At 42.5% G+C, this 18,593-nt stretch overlaps 1 protein-coding gene across 1 annotated transcript in view; it reads left to right on the plus strand.

Moving 5' to 3' along the window:
- LOC308384453 (major histocompatibility complex class I-related gene protein-like) overlaps window positions 1-18,593 on the plus strand; it is a gene marked incomplete at both ends in the record, with an annotated part of 92,542 nt that overhangs the window by 17,589 nt on the left and 56,360 nt on the right. Inside the window, one exon of the mRNA XM_080863020.1 lies at window positions 910-919. Within this exon, the coding sequence (XP_080719146.1) occupies window positions 910-919 (10 nt within the window). The remainder of the gene's footprint in view (window positions 1-909; window positions 920-18,593) is intronic.

Below are 18,593 nucleotides of genomic sequence, written 5' to 3' on the forward strand. Positions count from 1 at the left end.
ATGGCTGGACAGCTAACGCTGATCTTTTTTTCTTCTCTCGGGTGGGTAGCTATGGTGAGCTAGTATGACCTAGCTAGTGTGACAGCTAGCGCTTGTGCTACTTGGCTTGGTGACTGTGTGTAGCAAAGACAGTTAGTTTGGTCAGCTAGCTGTTGTGCTAGGTGGCATCTAACACACTCTCCGACCTGGCTCTGTGGTGAAGAGCAGGCGACTCAAAACGTGAACCGTGCTAGCGCCCGGTGACCAAGGTGTTAGCTTGCTCGCGTGGACAGTTAAGCTACCACTCATGTTCACAGTCAGGGGAGATGAGGTTTCTAAGAAGCGAGAAGAGGAAATTGAAATTGAATCATGGGTGACGCTGCATCACACCCTTTTATAGGGAGGAGGGTGGCCCCTCCCTGACGCAAGCGTCACGACTGCCAGCCAATGCTGGCTGGAGTAATGATATAGAGGCTTCTGAGGATAATGCTGAGAGAGCCTTCCCCATAGTGAGACACCAAAACGAATGTTTGAAAGAGAACTCTCAGTGATTTGCTTTGACCACCATACGTAGCCTTAGCATTGTTCTCCTTCTCTATATATCACCTCTAGTTCACAAGTACTAAACAATCTCATAGTACCACCTAGGCAAGGCAAGGCAAGGCAAGTTTATTTGTATAGCACAATTCAACAACAAGGTGATTCAAAGTGCTTTACAGAGACATTAGAAACAAGAACAAATAAAAAGCATGATTTAAAATTGATTAAAACAAGCAAATAAACTAACTAACTAATTAACAAACAAACAAACAAACAACAGTATATAAAATCAAAACAGATAAAATCAGAACAGTAGATAAAATCAGTAGTTAAATGTAAGTTTTGAAATTTAAGCTTAAAGTGTGGATTTGGTGCTTTATTCAAATGCAGCTGAGAACAGGTGAGTCTTCAACCTGGATTTAAATAAACTGAGTGTTTCAGCTGATCTGAGGCTTTCTGGGAGTTTGTTCCAGATATAAGGAGCATAAAAGCTGAATGCAGCTTCTCCGTGTCTGGTTCTGACTCTGGGAACTGATAAAAGACCGGATCCAGATGACCTGAGGGATCTGGATGGTTCATACTGGGTCAGGAGGTCATTGATGTATTTTGGTCCTAAACCATTCAGAGCTTTATAGGCCAGCATCAGAACTTTAAAGTCTATCCTCTGACGGACAGGCACCCAGTGTAAGGACCTCAGAGCTGGACTGATGTGGTCCACTTTTTTGGTCTTAGTGAGGACTCGAGCAGCAGAGTTCTGAATGAGCTGTAGTTGTCTGACTGATTTTTTAGGTAGACCTGTAAAGATGCTGTTACAGTAATCAAGCCTACTAAAGATGAATGCATGGACTAGTTTTTCCATGTCCTGTTGAGACACCAGATCTTTTATCCTTGATATATTCTTGAGGTGATAGTAAGCTGACTTTGTTATTGTCTTAATGTGTTTTTCTAAGTTTAGGTCTGCATCCATCACTACACCCAAATTTCTCGCCTGGTTTGTGGTTTTTAGATGTATAGATTGAAGTTCTCTGGTGACCTGTAATCGTTTTTCTTTGGCGCCAAAGACTATTACCTCAGTTTTGTTTTTGTTTAGCTGGAGAAAATTGTGGCACAACCAGTCATTGATTTCCTCAATGCATTTACCAAGAGCCTGTACAGGGCCTCGGTCTCCTGGTGACATTGTGATATATATTTGTGTGTCATCTGCATAGCTGTGATAGTTTATTTTGTTGTTGTTTATAATCTGTGCCAGTGGGAGCATGTAGATGTTAAACAGAAGGGGTCCCAAGATGGAACCTTGGGGAACTCCACATGTGATACTTGTCTGCTCAGATGTGAAGTTACCTATTGATTACCAGACCTAGCTGACATTCTTTGGGAACAGCAGTTAATTTTCACAAGGCAATTTTAGGTGGGTTACACCCAAAATTGTTAAAGCAAATTAAATAAGTTGAGCATTTTAACATCACTCAAGCAAATATTGTGCTATAAAGACTATGCTCTGATTTTGATGTGTTTGTAGTTTTAATAGGAAATGACATTTTATTTTTATTTATTGAAAGAAATAAAAACAAAATATAAATAAATTAAAAACATGTAAATAAATATAAATAAATAAAAATAAAAAAGAGGGGCTGGACTGGAGAGGGGCTGGACTCTGTCTCAGTCTGGAGTTGCCCCTGGTGAGAGGGGGGTGGGCTGCTGGTATTTTAATATCCCCTCAGCTTGCTACCTGTACGTTGGGGTTCTTCCCAGTATATGAGAGGGTTTGTTCCCTTCGCCTTCAGGTTGGGGAATGGCTCCTGACTGTCATCTGCGCTCATACGCCGAGTGGCAGTTCAGAGTACCCAGCCTTTTTACAGTCCCTGGGTGGGATGTTGGGAGGTGCTCCGCCTGGAGACTCTGTTGTCCTACTGGGAGACTTCAATGCTCACGTGGGTAATGACAGTGAGACCTGGAGGGGCGTGATCGGGAGGAATGGCCTCCCTAATCTGAACTCGAGTGGTGCAATTTGTAATTGGACTTCTGTGCAAATCACAGTTTGGCCATAACAAGCACCTTGTTCGAACATAAGAGTGTCCATAAGTGCACGCTCTAGGCCGCAGGTTGATGATTGATTTTGTAATTGTATCACCAGACCTGCTACCATATGTTCTCGACACTTGGGTAAAGAGAGGGGCTGAGCTGTCAACTGATCATCACCTAGTGGTGAGTTGGATCAGGTGGCGGGGGAGGACGCTGGACAGACCCGATGCACATAAACGTATAGTGAGCATGCGCTGGGAATGCCTAGCAGAGGCCCCAGTCCACGAGATCTTCAACGCATACCTCCGGCACAGCTTCAACAACATTCTGAGGGAGACTGAGGACATTGAGTCCGAATGGACCATGTTCAGCATCTCCATTGCCGAAGCTGCTGCAATGAGCTACGGCTGCCTGTCGTGGTGGTAATCCCCGAACTGAATGCTGGACACCAGAGGTGAAGGGAGCCACCAGGCTGAAGAAGAAGTCCTATCGGGCTTGGTTAGCCTGTGGGACTTCGGAGGCAGCTGACAGGTACCAACAGGCCAAGCAGGATGCGGCTTGGACAGTGGCTGAAGCAAAAACTCGAGTGTGGGTGGAGTTTCCTTGAAGAGATTCTGGCAAACTCAGGAGGGGAAAGCGGTGCTCTTCCTGTACTGTGTATAGTGCTGGCAGAGCGCTGTTGACGTCGACTGAGAGAATTGTTGGGCAGTGGACGGAATACTTCGAGGACCTCCTTAATCCCACTGACATGTCTTCCGAGGAGGAAGTAGAGTTTGGGGATGAAGGGGATGATCCGCCAATTTCTGGGGGTGAGGTCACTGAGGCAGTTAAACAACTCCTTGATGGCAGAGCCCCTAGTGTGGATGAGGTCCGCCCCAAGTTCCTGAAGGCTCTGGATGTTGTAGGGCTGTCCTGGCTGACATGCCTCTGCAATGTTGCGTGGAGATCAGGGGCGGAACCCCTTGACTGGCAGTCCCCATTTTTAAGAAAGGCGAACGGAGGGTGTGTGCCAACTACAGGGGGATCACACTCCTCAGCCTCCCTGGGAAAGTCTATGCCAGGGTGCTGGAAAGGAGAGTTTGTCCGTTAGTCAAACCTTAGATACAGGAGGAACAATGCGGTTTTCGTCCTGGTCACGGAACACTGGAGCAGCTCTTTATCCTCTCAAGGATAGTTGAGGGCGCATGGGAGTTTGCCTAACCAGTCTACATGTGTTTGGTTGACTTGGAGAAGGTATTCGACCGTGTCGCTCGGGGTGTCCTGTGGGAGGTGCTACAAGAGTATGGGGTGTCTGGCCCATTGCAACGGGCCATTCGATCCCTATACAACTGTTGCAAGAGCTTGGTTCCTATAGCCGGTAATAAGTCAGACTCGTTCTTAGGGATAGGTACCGGTATCCGGTGCCATTATGGCACCGGTTCTGACATAAACGGTAGTAACCAGACAGAAAAGCAGCGCACATTTTGGTGCTTTATTTCGGTGCTTTTTTTTCCTGAGATGTCAAACACTTTGGATACTAGCCAGTCATTTTACGTTTCGGAGGATAGTGGGTGGGCCCAGGTATGTATGTTGTTTTAGAGCAGAGCTACAGATTAAAAATGCCCAAGGCGAAGCGGTCAAAAGTCTGCCTGTACTTCACAGCAAAAGCTGCAAACTCAGCAGCCTGCAACAAGTGCTTTAAGGTGACACTGTGCAAAGGAGGTAACGCCTCGAATCTGATGAAACACCTGGCGAGGCATAACGTTTTAAAGCCAAGAAATGCATGGTATTTGATAGCTTGCTGCAAGACCGAGCACCGAGTGTGGGTGTGGTGCCTGTTATTGGACCTGGAGCGGGTTCTTGGACATCCCCCAAGAACCCGAAGAGTAGAGTCCTGGCCCCTAGCCCTGCCAGTGTAGAAATGCAGAAATGCCCTGCAGTGCAGAAATGATGACAGATGATGATGGCAGCACCAGCCGTTCTTCTCTGCTTGAGTAGCTTAGTGTTGTTCGTGTGTAATTTACGTTGAGTGGGCTAACCACGTTATTAAATTAATGCATGTAAAGTGAACTAGCAAACACCGTCGTAGTTACATGCGGCTGTCTTCTTGTTTGATGGCAGATACTCCCTTCACCCTGGCAAAAAAGGCTAAAATGACCAAAGAAAAAGTGGAAAACAGCTAAACATGAGAGGTTTTTTTCCCCCATTGTTTAGGCACTGCTTCCAACCAAGAGTGATGCCATAAATCCCCTATAGCTACAGAAAAGGCTAACATTGTTATCTTTTTACAAAAAAAAAACAAAAAAAAAACAAAACAGCTGAACATGAGGTTTTTGGACCAATTTTGTGTTCTCCATTCTTTAAGCACCGGTTCGAGCACCGTTTAAGCACCGGCACCGTTTCAAAAGTATCGGTTTGGTACTGGTATCGGATAAAACCTAAACAATACCCATCCCTAGAAATGACGAGAGGAGAAAACTGAGATTTGAATCACACAGATGCTGATTAGCTCACTAGCGAGAAAATAATTGGATTACAGTAACGATGACAGAGTTTCATAGCATGGAGAAGTAGAAGGAAGAACCTACAATAAACCCAGATGCCCAGGAATGCAGTCAGACAAGTGACTACCAATCTTCTTTTTTAATTTCACACGAAAGCCTCACGAACAGGAAACAAAAATAAAACTGAACACATCTACTGCTAAGAAAAACAAAGGCAAATAAATACCAGCCTTAAATATGCACAAAGGGACTTTACCAGTTATCCTGTTTGGTAAGCAAGAGTGGCATATTTCCAAAACTTGCAGATGAGGTGGAGCTCATGGGAGTTGGTTATGAGATACCATGCAAGCCGAAAGCAGCAGGTGACATTCAAACCTAAAGCAATAAGTTCCTGGTATTTATAAATGTACACATAAAAAGGTGTATTAGTTTCTACCACCAATAACATTACATACCATTTTTCATATAACCAAGAAGCACTCCAACATTTGACGCTCTTCTCTTCAACTCCAGTCTCCAGTCAAAATATAGATATTTCTGTAACTTGTTTTGTTTTTTTTTTACGTTCAGATAAAGTCACATTTTAGACCTTTTCTTGTAATGTGCACTCTGTGTTTGTACGCAAGTGAGTTTTAATGTCAGGAACACCAAAATGTGAACTATAATATGTAGTTTACTGGATATAGCTGTGCTGGTCACTTAGTGCTCACAGGAGAAATATGGTATTTAACCAGATTCTTACGCTGGATGGCATTGCCTCGGCCTCCAGTAACACTGTGAGGAACCTTGGAGTGATTTTTGACCAAGACATGTCCTTCAATGCACATATTAAACAAATATGTAAGACTGCTTTCTTCCATTTGTGCAGCATCTCTAAAATTAGAAACACCCTGTTTCAGAGTGACGCTGAAAAACTAGTTCATGCATTTATTACTTCTAGGCTGGGCTACTGTAATTCATTATTATCAGGATGTCCTAAAAACTCCCTGAAAAGCCTTCAGTTAATCCAAAATGCTGATGCAAGAGTCCTGACAGGGACTAGAAAGAGAGAGCATATTTCTCCTGTATTGGTTTTCCTTCATTGACTCCCTGGTAAATACAGAATTGAATTCAAAATCCTGCTCCTCACATACAAGGTCTTAAATAATCAGGCCCCATCTTATCTTAATGACCTTAGTACCTTATCACCCTATAAGAGCACTCCACTCTTACACTGCAGGCTTACTTGTTGTTCCTAGAGTATTTAAAAGTAGAATGGGAAGGAGAGCCTTCAGTTTTCAGGCCCCTCTTCTGTGGAACCAGCTTCCAGTTTGGATTCGGGAGACAGACACTATCTCTACTTTTAAGATTAGGCTTAAAACTTTCCGTTTTGCCAAAGCAAAGGAGTTTTTAGTTCCCACTGTAAAGCGCTATACAAATGCAGGCCATTTACCATTTTACCATTTAAGTAGATCAATGCTTATATTGTATTTTTTAGACTTAGAAAATACTTCAAAAATATGCCCCACTTAAAAACGAAGTGCTGACTGGAGGGGGGGGGGCATGAATCATGTCATTAAACATGATTTATTGCAGAAAACTACTGAATTAAAAATGAACACAGCAAAGCGCTTATCTTCAGAGTCTTCAGGCCAAAACAACAAACAAAACACCCCCTTTAACTAAAAATCAAACCAAGAACTCTCTAGCCAAAAACAAAATACAATGGCTGAGCTCCCTGTCTAGCCAAAAACAGGAGAAAATGATCGAAACAAAAATGGCAGAGAACCCCTACCTGCTTCCACTGTGATGAACTAACTACCACTGTAAAGGCACACCTTTGCTCACAATAAAAGAAAGAAAATCAAAGTTACACAAAGTTTAAATTCACACACACTAAAGTTTGCTGCCCAAACGACTGTCGCTCACAGCTCTGGCAAAATGGGGGAAATGGACCAAAATAATGAAACAATTTTGACATAGGTTTGATCTTAACTCATTCACTGCCAGCCATTGGCAGTGAATGAGTTAAACCCATTGACTCATTCACTGCAATTGACGGCTATAGACGTCAATGGCAGTGAATGAGTTAAGGATCTAATAGTTTGTGTTTATGCATGACATTGCAGTACAAACATGTATTTGCAAGATAGACTGGAATAAATTCAAACATTACATAGGCTGCAGTGAATTTCTGTGGATGCAGGCTGTTGAGCTTTGAGGTTCCCAGTCAAACTTAGCTTTGAAGCACATGTTAAAAGCACTTTTACTCTTGTATTTTTCATCAAAAGATACCATACCCAGAATATCAACTCTAGAAATAAAAACAAAAACAAAAAAACCCCCAATCACAGGACATTTTGCAGAGTTCAAACCTGCAGCTGCAGCTGGAGTGCAAACAACAACAAACACTGTTTGTAAACGTGTCCTGGCGTTTATGCAGGTACAGACAGAGCTACTGCTGTAAGTAAGCCTAACAGCTTCCAGATCATTTATTCTGGCAATATGGCAAGAAGGTCATCACTGCTTCAAGCACTGCCTATATGATCTGGTCAGAGAGCAAGGACAGCAGCAGTCCTCTGTCCTTGAAGAAAATACATCTGCCCAAGATGAAGAAACCTCCTCTCCAGAAGATGAGGGGACAATCTTCAAAGAGGCTGACTGCATCACCACTGATGTTGAGTTCTAGCCAGTGCCCGAATCCTCTTCTTTGGGGGAGGATTGGGGTTGGGGGGCATGGGGGGGGCATCTCCATGCCCCCCCCCCCCAAAAGAACATAGGAGCATTTTCTGAGACCGAGGAGCCGGCGACTCAGTGGATCCGCCATGAAAGGAAAACCATGTGGGTCCCACTACTGAAGAGAGACTGCACCACAATCCAGTACCCACTGGTATCAAACTAGGGGTCACCCTGTATGCAGTTTCCTGCATTAGCAGCCTGAGATCTACTTTTGACTTTTTTATAACAAAAGGCGGTCTTTTAGCTGCTGTGCACCCTTACAAACCTGCACGGGAGGCCAAGGTGTGAGGACTGGAGGATTATAGATGAAGTGGAGATAAAACCTACACCAGAATAAAGCAATACATAGCATGTTGGATGAAAACACTGGAAGTTCTCAGGAAGTAAAATAGGCATGGGGTTCAGACTCCAACTGACGGAGGAGCTCTGAGGACAACGTCTTTCCTTCGGTCACATAGGCAGAGGAACTCCTCAGATGAAAACCGGCACACCTTCAAGATTTTGTTGTCTGTCTTTGGCTTCACCAAAACTACCACAGCAATATCCCACATGCCAAATGTTACACCCCGGCCTAGGCAACCGGGGTGCAACGTAGAAAAACAAAGATAAGGTAAATAAAACCACGAAGAAAAACACTAAGGCTCTCCACCAAAATCCCAAAACTAAAGTGTCTCAAAACGAAAGTATTGACAAAACCCATTTACATCTATTTACAACAAACTATTTATTTACAACACGGGGGGAGATCGCGACTATGACATACTGAAACACAAGGCTTAAATACATAGAAGGAGCAATCAGGGAATGGACCACAGGAGGGAAACACAGCTGGGGCAAATTAGACCTGACGAGACAAGGAAACGTAAACCGAACACACTAAGATAACACAGACTTTCAAAGTAAAACAGGAAATACATGACAGTCACGCAAAAAACAAAACACTGACAACACCGAAACGTAACATTTCCCCCCACCCAAAAATCAAACATGTAACCCCAAGTGAAAAGTTTGATCCAGACAGACGAAGCCGATGAAGGCTGGAGCGGTCCCACTGACCCTCCAGCAGACGACGAATGGAGGAATATGCTTCTTTTGACAGCAACACACAAGGAACCAGCAGTCGATGATGGGGAATAAAGGATGCGTGAAAGGAACGGAACAGCAGCCCCTTGAACCAGGTGTAGAAAGTGTGCCTACAAAAACCACTCTAATGTGGTTAGTACATCTTGCTGCTAATGAGGATGCACACAGAAGCACACAGATACTGGAATATAAATTTTGATCATTTTATTGGTGATTGCAGGGATTATTTGGTCATTAAATTGCCTCACTGGCCACTGACACACCATGTGTGACATTGCTTTTGGCCATTCATCCCCCCCCCCAAAAAAGAAAGAATAAATAAATAAATAAATAAATAAATAAATAAAGTAAAAATAAATCATTGTAACAGTTACTGTTACTGACCTGCAATGATGATAAAAAAACATATTAGGTTTCACTATTTATATGCTAAAAGATGTGAACTTTATTACTATTTTTACTATAATAATACATAACCTGACTGGTATTCAAAGGGTATAATATCAGAATTTGAATTATATTTTGGTTTTTATGACTAGAAGCGGTGCTAATTTAAAAAATCAAGTCAATGGAAGTAGAAAAATGTTTTAATATATATGAATTTTATAGCATTTTGTAAATGTAAACAGGGGGTGGCCATTTTTGGCCACGAACAAGCTGAGAGGGATTTTTTTTTGTTTTTCTCTCACTGCACAAAAAAACAAAGATGCATAAAACTCATTGATACTTTTAATTATTGTTATGGTATTTAAAGGGTTAAAAAATAAAAAAGTAATAATTATTTTACATTTATGGAAAGAACTGAAGTTACTTAAAAGCTTTATGCAAAAAAAATGGCAAAAAACCAAAAATAATAAAAATTACAGACCTAATCTGTAGGTGGCCACTTTTGGCCACGAACAAGCTAAAAGGGTAGTGATTTTAAACGAGACCAGAGGGTTAATAAATAATTTAATTTACATTTGCTTAATTATTATTATCAATTAATTCTAGAGAAGATCAAAAACATCACTATCTCCCCAACCAAAGTAGTTTGCTTGACTATTGGCTAGGTGACTTTCAAATCAAAGAAAGCAAGTAAAACTAAACACTATTTTTTTTTCAAAAAGGAAAAAAAGACTTACTTCTGCTATTTGGGGATTTTCCAAATTTGCAAAATTTAAAGTATTTTTTTTATTAATTAATATTCTCAGTAATAGCGCATTCTTAGATGTAACAAATATATTAAGTGCCACTGCATTCCTGTTTCTTCAGAAATTGGCCACTATTGTTGTGCATTGACTGTTGTAAGTGAGAGAAAATGCCATAGGTTTCTAGGGTTTCTTGCAGTATAAGACACCAAGGTACATTCACTGTCTGCATCCCCAAGGAACAGACAATAATCTTGCTGTATTATCACAGTTTCTGCACCAGTGCAAGCAGGGGGAGTGCTCTGCTCATCAGTTTATTTATTTTTTTCCATTCTCATTTGTTTTTAAAACAGCAAGACACAGATCATTAAATTGTAACCCCTATTCTGTGAATTAGAGGAACTTCCCTGGCACCTTACAGTTAAGAATAAAATATGATATTTTTTTTTGAGGATTTTCCTTTATTTTCCTTAATTTACCTGTGTTTATTTTCTCTTTGTAAAAATAAATACATATCAGGATGGCTTACCAGAGGCTACCACAGTTAATATAATCAAAAAGATCTTACCAGTTTGCCTTTGATTATGCTATTTTGTGGTTTAACCACAGTGCTTTGTGTTTTTTAATGAAACATTCTTTTGCCATGTACATAGTGACCAAGACCAGCAAAATCTGTATTTTTAAATGATTTTCCTGCTGTGGGGATGAACAAAAGTATTTTACCAGTACAATATAATCTGCAGTATGATCGTTGCTTTAACAATGTAACAGATACTGTTATCATATTAACCTTGTATTCCAGATGCAGTTATAGCTATTTTATACACATTGCATATCTGTGCTTATTTTGAGTTGATGTTCGGTTCATTAAGGGTCTTAAGCTTCACTGGTGTGACTGTCCAGGTGGTACATGCTGAGGGAAACTAGAACATAGAAGGAATTGCAATACATGCTTACAAAACACTTATATCAGGTCATTTCTATTATCTTTTATATGTTCATATTCTTGTATTGAGTTTTAAGTAGTATCAGTTGGTTAAAACATTGGTAAATGGCCTGTATTTATATAGCGCTTTTACTCGTCCCTAACGACCCCAAAGCGCTTTACACATCCAGTCATCCACCCATTCACACACACATTCACACACTGGTGATGGCAAGCTACATTGTAGCCACAGCCACCCTGGGGCGCACTGACAGAGGCGAGGCTGCCGGACACTGGCGCCACCGGGCCCTCTGACCACCACCAGTAGGCAACGGGTGAAGTGTCTTGCCCAAGGACACAACGACCGAGACTGTCCGAGCCGGGGCTCGAACCGGCAACCTTCCGATTACGAGGCGAACTCCCAACTCTTGAGCCACGATCGCCCACATGAATAAAACATTTATTCAGTTTATATTATATCCTTAGTTTTAGTAAACTGTGACACATTTGACAGTGGCCTCTGTTTGACTGTGAGCGTTAGTAGGTGAGAGGTTACACAGAGTGCCAAGTGAGATCGTGACATATCATGTTTGCTTGTAACTGTGGGCTTGCAGAAGTGCTAGCTCACTGCAAAACATTGTCTGCGGTTTTGGAGAAGCGCTAGTCAAAAAGGTTGACAGGAAACATCTGCCATGAAGACAGAGATAATGTTCTTTTCAAACTGTGTTAAAAGTCATTGTGGTTTTGATCTGACCCATGTATGAAATGTATCTGACGTTGAAGGGGCGTCATTAAATTCAAGCCCTGATGGTATAAAATATCTGCTTATGCTTTGATTAGTCGAAGATCAATTGCTGTCTGCGTACGGAGTGACCTTCCCACGCGTGTATTAAAATCATCGTTTGACTTCACCCGGCCGGATCAGTGTGGTTATTCGTCGATTACCTCTTGTACCCTTCCTCAATATTGAACCCTTAACACTGCTTATTTAACCATAATCATGACAATGTAACCACATGGTGTACTGACAGGTTACTTAATGTGTATAAAACATATAAAATAAAAAAATAAAATGCACACAAAAGCTAATACAATTCTATTTACATTTTTACTGCACTTAAGTACAATTTTCAGGTATCTCTTCTTTACTTTAGTATTTATTTTTCTGACTAAATTTTTACTTTTACTCCCTAACTTTTTAAACAATTATCTGTAGTTTCAACTTTTTACATTTTCAAAACAGGCTACTTTTGCTTTAATGCATTTGTGCCGAGTTATTATTGCATCACTGTGTGCCTCCAAACATCAAACTTATTTGATCCTAAAAAGTAACACATGAGAGGCAGGACAGGATAGGAAGAAGAGAGGTTAGATTTAAGGGGAAGGACTCCTCAGTGGGATTTGGGTTAGACCAGGGGTGTCAAACTCAAATACACAGTGGGCCAAAATTCAAAACTGAAACAAAGTAGCGGGCTAACGTTAATATTTATTGAAATATATTTATTCCTCCAGATATAAGAATGAATCTTTTCTTATGTACTCAAACACGTTTTGCTGAAAAACTGAATATGGAACAAGCAAAGCTTAATACTAAACAATATATATATATATTAGCTGTATAATACCAGTAGGCCAGCTTTAATAGTAATTTGGTATGGCTTCGCGGGCCAAATGTAATTAGGCTGCGGGCCAAATTTGGCCCACGGGCCAGAGTTTGACACCTATGGGTTAGACTCTAGTATTTTCCTCCACTGAACATTAGTTCAACATGTAAACACCACGTTTCAAAATCCACTTCTCCTGGGGGTTTTGACACATGGCCTGAGAATGAGCGTAACCATTTGGATTGGCTATGTGTTGCGACAGAGTTATTTCTGATTACATGTTCCACTACTATACGCTGTATCTCTGGTGGGTTAGTTACTTCGTCTGTCACCACTGGAAGTCTGGTTGGAGTAGTCTTTGGTTTTACAACCCTACAAGGCTGAGATTTAGCTGAATGGGTGACTGGCTGGGATGTAAGGGGTCATCTGTGGTCGTAATTTAGCTTTGCTGTCTTTCAAGGGTGTAGTACTGTGGTCAGAATAACTGTCAATGTCATTTCCATCGCTCGAGTCAGTCAAAACAGGGTCTGGCTCTGGAGTATGATGCAGTGCTGGCCTTTCAATGCAACTAGTCTGCCATTTTACATTCTTGTTAGTCACATTTTCAATCTCAAGGGGAAATTCGGAGTCCTTATCTATGTAACACACAATACTTTACCACTATAGCATGTAGAGAAAGTTAGGATCTTGAGCTTATGTTCTCTAGGAATCGACTAAGGAGCGAATAACACACAGCTAAAGAACATTTAACATTATTTAAACAAAATCATAAACGGTCATTCAACAGTTCACAACAGTTCCAATAGTCCATATTTGTCAGTCCGTGTATTCAGTTTCATAGTCCAAAGTTCAGAGTTCAAAGTTCTTTTCAGTCTTTTCAGTTCAAGTGTGTGAAGTATGTGTGTAGTGTGTTAATGTACTACCCAGGTAGTGTTTTTTTCAGTTTCAAAAAAAACAAAAAACAAAAAAAAAAAAAACAACCTGCACGGGGCAGTAAACACATTTCACATGAATAGTATAAAACAAATTAATCACCACTAATGATCAAATACCTCTCACTCTTTGTATATAATGGCTTAATGCAATCAATAATAAAATTAATCAAAGAACCTTAACACAATTTCCACATCATACAAATTTAACCGTTTAAAACCGGCATGCGTAACTATTTTTAAACCCCTGTAGAACTGCAACCCCGTAAAGTAGCACAATATTTTTTTTGCATATGAAACTGGAGGAGTTGTACTTACATCTTATGCCATCAGCTTGTTCTAGGTCACGGTTTCCTTCAACATATAGCTTTGCATGTAAGGCAAGGCAAGGCAAGGCAAGTTTATTTGTATAGCACAATTCAACAACAAGGTGATTCAAAGTGCTTTACAGAGACATTAGAAACAAGAACAAATAAAAAGCATGATTTAAAATTGATTAAAACAAGCAAATAAACTAACTAACTGTAAGAATAAAGTTACATTGAAACCAAGCACATCATTGTTTTTCTTGTGACATTACCAATAAGTTTGATGTGTCACATGGCCCTCTTCCTATTGAAAAAACAAAAGTTGTATCTCTAAGATGGCCGACTTCTAATTGGCCACCATGGTCACCACCCATCTTGAGGAGTTTGCCCCCTCACATATACTAATTTGCCACAAACAGGACTTTAATATCACCAGCCATTCCCATGTTATTGCGGTGTATCCATATAAATGGCCCACCCTGTATATAGGTACATAAAGCCCTAACTGGACAGAGAGCATGTAGGCGCTCCTGTTCAGGGTAGGAGAAAGGAGGAGAGCAAAAAGCTTCAAGCTCCAATGGTGTGCATTGGTGTTATGGCCCTGTCCATAATCTGTTTTGGTGGCTGTTGTTGTCTGTGCCTTTAAGTCTTTGCAGGTCCCGGAGTGGATGAGCTGACGGCTGCTGATTGGTCCCCTGGCCATGTGATCTTCATTCAAATCCCTCACCAGCAGTTGTCCCGGGGCAGCTACTGACAGCAGCAGCAGACCTGACCCTGGCCTCCAAAACCTGAGACTTTTGTGCCTGTGACTTTATACAAAACTCCAAAAAAGTCGCACATAGTGTGTACATTAGTTTTCATTGTAAATAGCCTTGTAAATAGCACTGCAACAGAAGGGGTGAGCTGCCTTATTGTTTTTCCTTGCACTGTTTTCTCCTGTTTATTTCAGTTAGGGAGTTAGGTGTAGCGCTTGTCTTTTGTTTGACATTTGATTTCACATAGGGTTGTAGATAACACCTCCTCCTGACTTAGCTTGTTTTGTTTGTTATTTTGGCCTTTGTTCACCCCGGAGCTTCATTTTTGCAGTGCAGAAAAATAAATCACGATTCACTAAGAAATTGGTTTCCCTTTGTGTATGGTTTTGGGGACCAGGGCGGGGCAATTCTTTCAAACTTGTGTTGCGTTCCTGTACCCCTAGACTGGGGCGTAACATAAAGTGGGGGCTCGTCCTTTTTTTTTTTTTTTTTTCTTTTGCCATTCTTTTTGCTCATTGTATTTTGTGGGTTGTCTGCAGTTTTTGGTTGGCAGTTTTCTTGTAGTATTGGGGGTGTTCTAGTCACAATGACTTTTGATGTGGATGATTTTGCACTACAACCCACCGTGGATAAGTTGGATCGATGCACAAAGGCGGATTTGTTGTTGGTGGCAGATTTGTTTAATGTTAGTGTGCCTTTACATGCTAAAAAGGCAGAAATTAAGCAGTGCCTGACAGCTCAGCTGGTGGATAAGGGGGTTTTTGTGGAGTCGAAACCTCGGCCGGTTGAGGCGACTGGAGGTTTGGTGGTGGATGCGGGAGCAGAAGCTGCTGCAACCATCCCAAAAGCTCCCAGTGGACGGGTGTCGCCAGGGGCGGAGGCTCCTGCTGCCATTCAGATCCCAAACGTTAGCCCAGCCGGACAATCAACAGGATTGGTTACGGAGGATCTTGGGCTCGCCCTTCGCCTGAAAGAGGTGGAGCTTGCGACTAAGTCCAAAGAAGTTGAGCTTATGCATCTCCGCATAAGGGCTATGGAGCTGGATCCTTCCCGGCAGCGCAATGTTACCTCTACCCCAGTGAGTAAAGTTGTGAGTAAATCTTCTGATTCACTCTCCTCTGACCAATTTGATGCAAGCAGGCAAATTGCTTTAGTGCCACCTTTCCGAGAAAGTGAGGTTGACTCTTACTTTAATGCCTTTGAACGCATCACAACCACTTTGAAATGGCCCAAGGATGTGTGGAGTTTGTTGCTGCAGTGTAAATTGGTGGGGAAAGCACAGGAAGTGTGTGCGAGCTTGTCTATTGATGACAGCCTGGATTATGAAATTGTGAAATCCACTATTTTAAGGGCTTATGAGCTAGTTCCAGAGGCATATCGCCAGAGGTTTCGGTCGTGTGAAAAATCTGCCAACCAAACACATGTAGAGTTTGCCAGGGAGAAGACTCTCTTGTTTGATAAGTGGTTAGCTGCAAGCAGAGTGAAGGACTTTGCTCAGCTAAGAGAATTGGTCCTGCTGGAGGAATTCAAAACGTGTCTTCCAGAGAATGTTGTTGTATATATCAATGAGCAAAAGGTGGATTCGTTGTCTAAAGCTGCTGTTCTCGCAGATGAGTTTGTGTTGACCCATCGCGTTGCGTTTTCAGCTGTGCGCCGTGAATGTGCCCCGTTGTCGAAACCTGCGAGGAGTTTGAGGGTTTCTCCTAAGCGTCAAACGCGCCCTGATCAGGTCCCCATGACTGTCTGAGAATGCTTTTATTGCCATGATACTGGCCATCTCATTGCCAGTTGTCCGTCGCTCCGTCGCAAAGAGCAAACTCACACATGGAAAAAGCCAAAAAGCATTGGTTTTGTTCAATCGGTTGCTACTCCTAATCCCGTCAGTGATGAACCAGGAAATGACAGTCTTGACAGCAGTTACCGACCATTCATTTCACAAGGGTTCGCCTCACTGACTGGAATAGAGGAGGATCGCGTGCCGATTGTAATTTTGCGCGACACTGGGGCTGCCCAGTCTCTCATTTTGGAAAGCGCGTTGCCTTTCTCAAGTAACTCGTTTTGTGGTGCTGATGCTCTCGTGTGGGGAGTGAAAATGAGTGTGTTACGAGCTCCGCTGCACAGAGTCTTCCTACAGTCGCCTCTCGTTTCGGGCCCGGTAACAGTTGGGGTGCGCGCTCGCTTGCCCGTGCAGGGGGTTACTATGATTCTGGGGAATGATCTAGCCAATGGGAAAGTTTTCCCGATCCCTGAAGTAATTGAAAACCCCGTCGATGATTTTGATTTTGTTTCCGAGCCTGCTGCTGACAGTCTGCCCTCTGTTTTTCCTGCCTGTGTTGTCACACGCGCCCACAAGCGTAAATATGGTGATGTTGACTTGTCTGACTCTTTTCTATGTTCTGAAGCTGTTCCTGAGAAAGCTGAACTGCCTGTGGAAAAAGCTGAAAAATGTGTGTCTGATAAACTGCTACCCGCTACACCTGACCTGTCTTTTGAGGTAAACAAAACAGATTTTATTCATGCGCAACAGAATGACCCGACTTTGGCCAAATGTTTACTTGCCGCAAATTCAAGCGATCAGAATCCCCGTGTCTACAGCATTGAAAATGATGTGTTAATGCGCAAATGGCATCCTCCCTCCTCTAGTGATCTTGGCTGGAACGTATTTCAACAAGCAGTTGTACCGCAAAATTTCCGACACCAAGTACTCAGCCTAGCACATGACAGTTTCTCTGGACATTTAGGAATTAGGAAGACCTACCTTCGTATTCTGCGTCACTTTTTCTGGCCAGGTTTGAAGACTGATGTGACCAAATATTGCCGCTCTTGCCACGTTTGCCAGGTCAGCGGAAAACCCAACCAGGTTATTCCTCCTGCTCCATTGCATCCAATCCCAGCCTTAGGCGAACCATTTGAGCACATAATCATCGATTGTGTAGGTCCGCTTCCAAAAACCAAGTCAGGACATCAGTACCTCTTGACTTTAATGTGCGCCGCCACACGCTTCCCCGAGGCTATTCCGTTACGCACTATCAAAGTCAAAGCCATTGTCAGAGCATTAGTAAACTTTTTCTCCCTTTTCGGTTTGCCTAAATCAGTTCAAACAGACCAAGGGTCTAACTTCATGTCCAAGATATTCGCTCAGGTCTTAAAATCGCTATCCATCAAGCATCAAAAATCCAGTGCATATCACCCCGAATCACAGGGTGCGCTTGAGTGTTTCCACCAGACTTTAAAAGCCATGATGAGGAAGTTCTGCCTCGAGTCAGGAAGAGAGTGGGACGAAGGTCTGCCACTTCTCCTTCTAGCGGTGAGGGAGAGTGTGCAGGAGTCCACGGGTTTCAGTCCTGCAGAGCTGGTGTTTGGACACACAGTGCGTGGTCCCCTGCGGCTGCTTAAAGAGAGATATCTGTCCGACACAGCTACCCCCGAGCAGAATGTATTAGATTACGTAAGTTGTTTTAGGGAGCGTCTGCATAAAGCATGCGAAATTGCACGCGAGGCTCTTTCCGCGTCTCAGGAAAAAATGAAAAGGAAATTCGACAAAAAGTCCGTGCAGAGAAAATTTGAAGTGGGTGACAAAGTGTTGACTCTCCTACCCGTTCCTGGATCCTCTCTCCAGGCAAAGTTCTGTGGGCCCTATACTGTCCAAGAGAAACTGAGTGACACAGATTATGTTATAGGTACCCCAGACCGTAAGAGAAAGCGTCGTGTGTGTCATGTTAATCTGATGAAGCCTTATTTTGTTCGTGATGCAGGTGTAAACTCCTCCTCATCCCCCGCTGCGCTGTCTGCCGTGTCGGTAGTTGTGCCAGCATCCCCGTCTCAGTATAGCCCAGAAAGTGATGGCTTAGCTTTCGTTTGTGCTGAGGGTTGCTCCCGACTCAGAAACTCTGAAGTATTGGATAAGTTGAATTCCCACCTAAAACATTTAGATGAGGCTGCCCAGACCGATGTGTGTTCTCTGATCAATACTTACCCATCTCTGTTTGCTGACACTCCGTCTCGCACTACTGTCCTCGAACATGACATAGATGTAGGTGACCACCCTCCGATCAAACAACACGCTTATCGTGTGAACCCTACCAAACGTGCACTTTTTCAGCAAGAAGTTTCC

This window comes from Rhamphochromis sp. 'chilingali' (assembly GCF_963969265.1).
Source record: "Rhamphochromis sp. 'chilingali' genome assembly, chromosome: 17".
NCBI lineage: Eukaryota > Metazoa > Chordata > Actinopteri > Cichliformes > Cichlidae > Rhamphochromis > Rhamphochromis sp. 'chilingali'.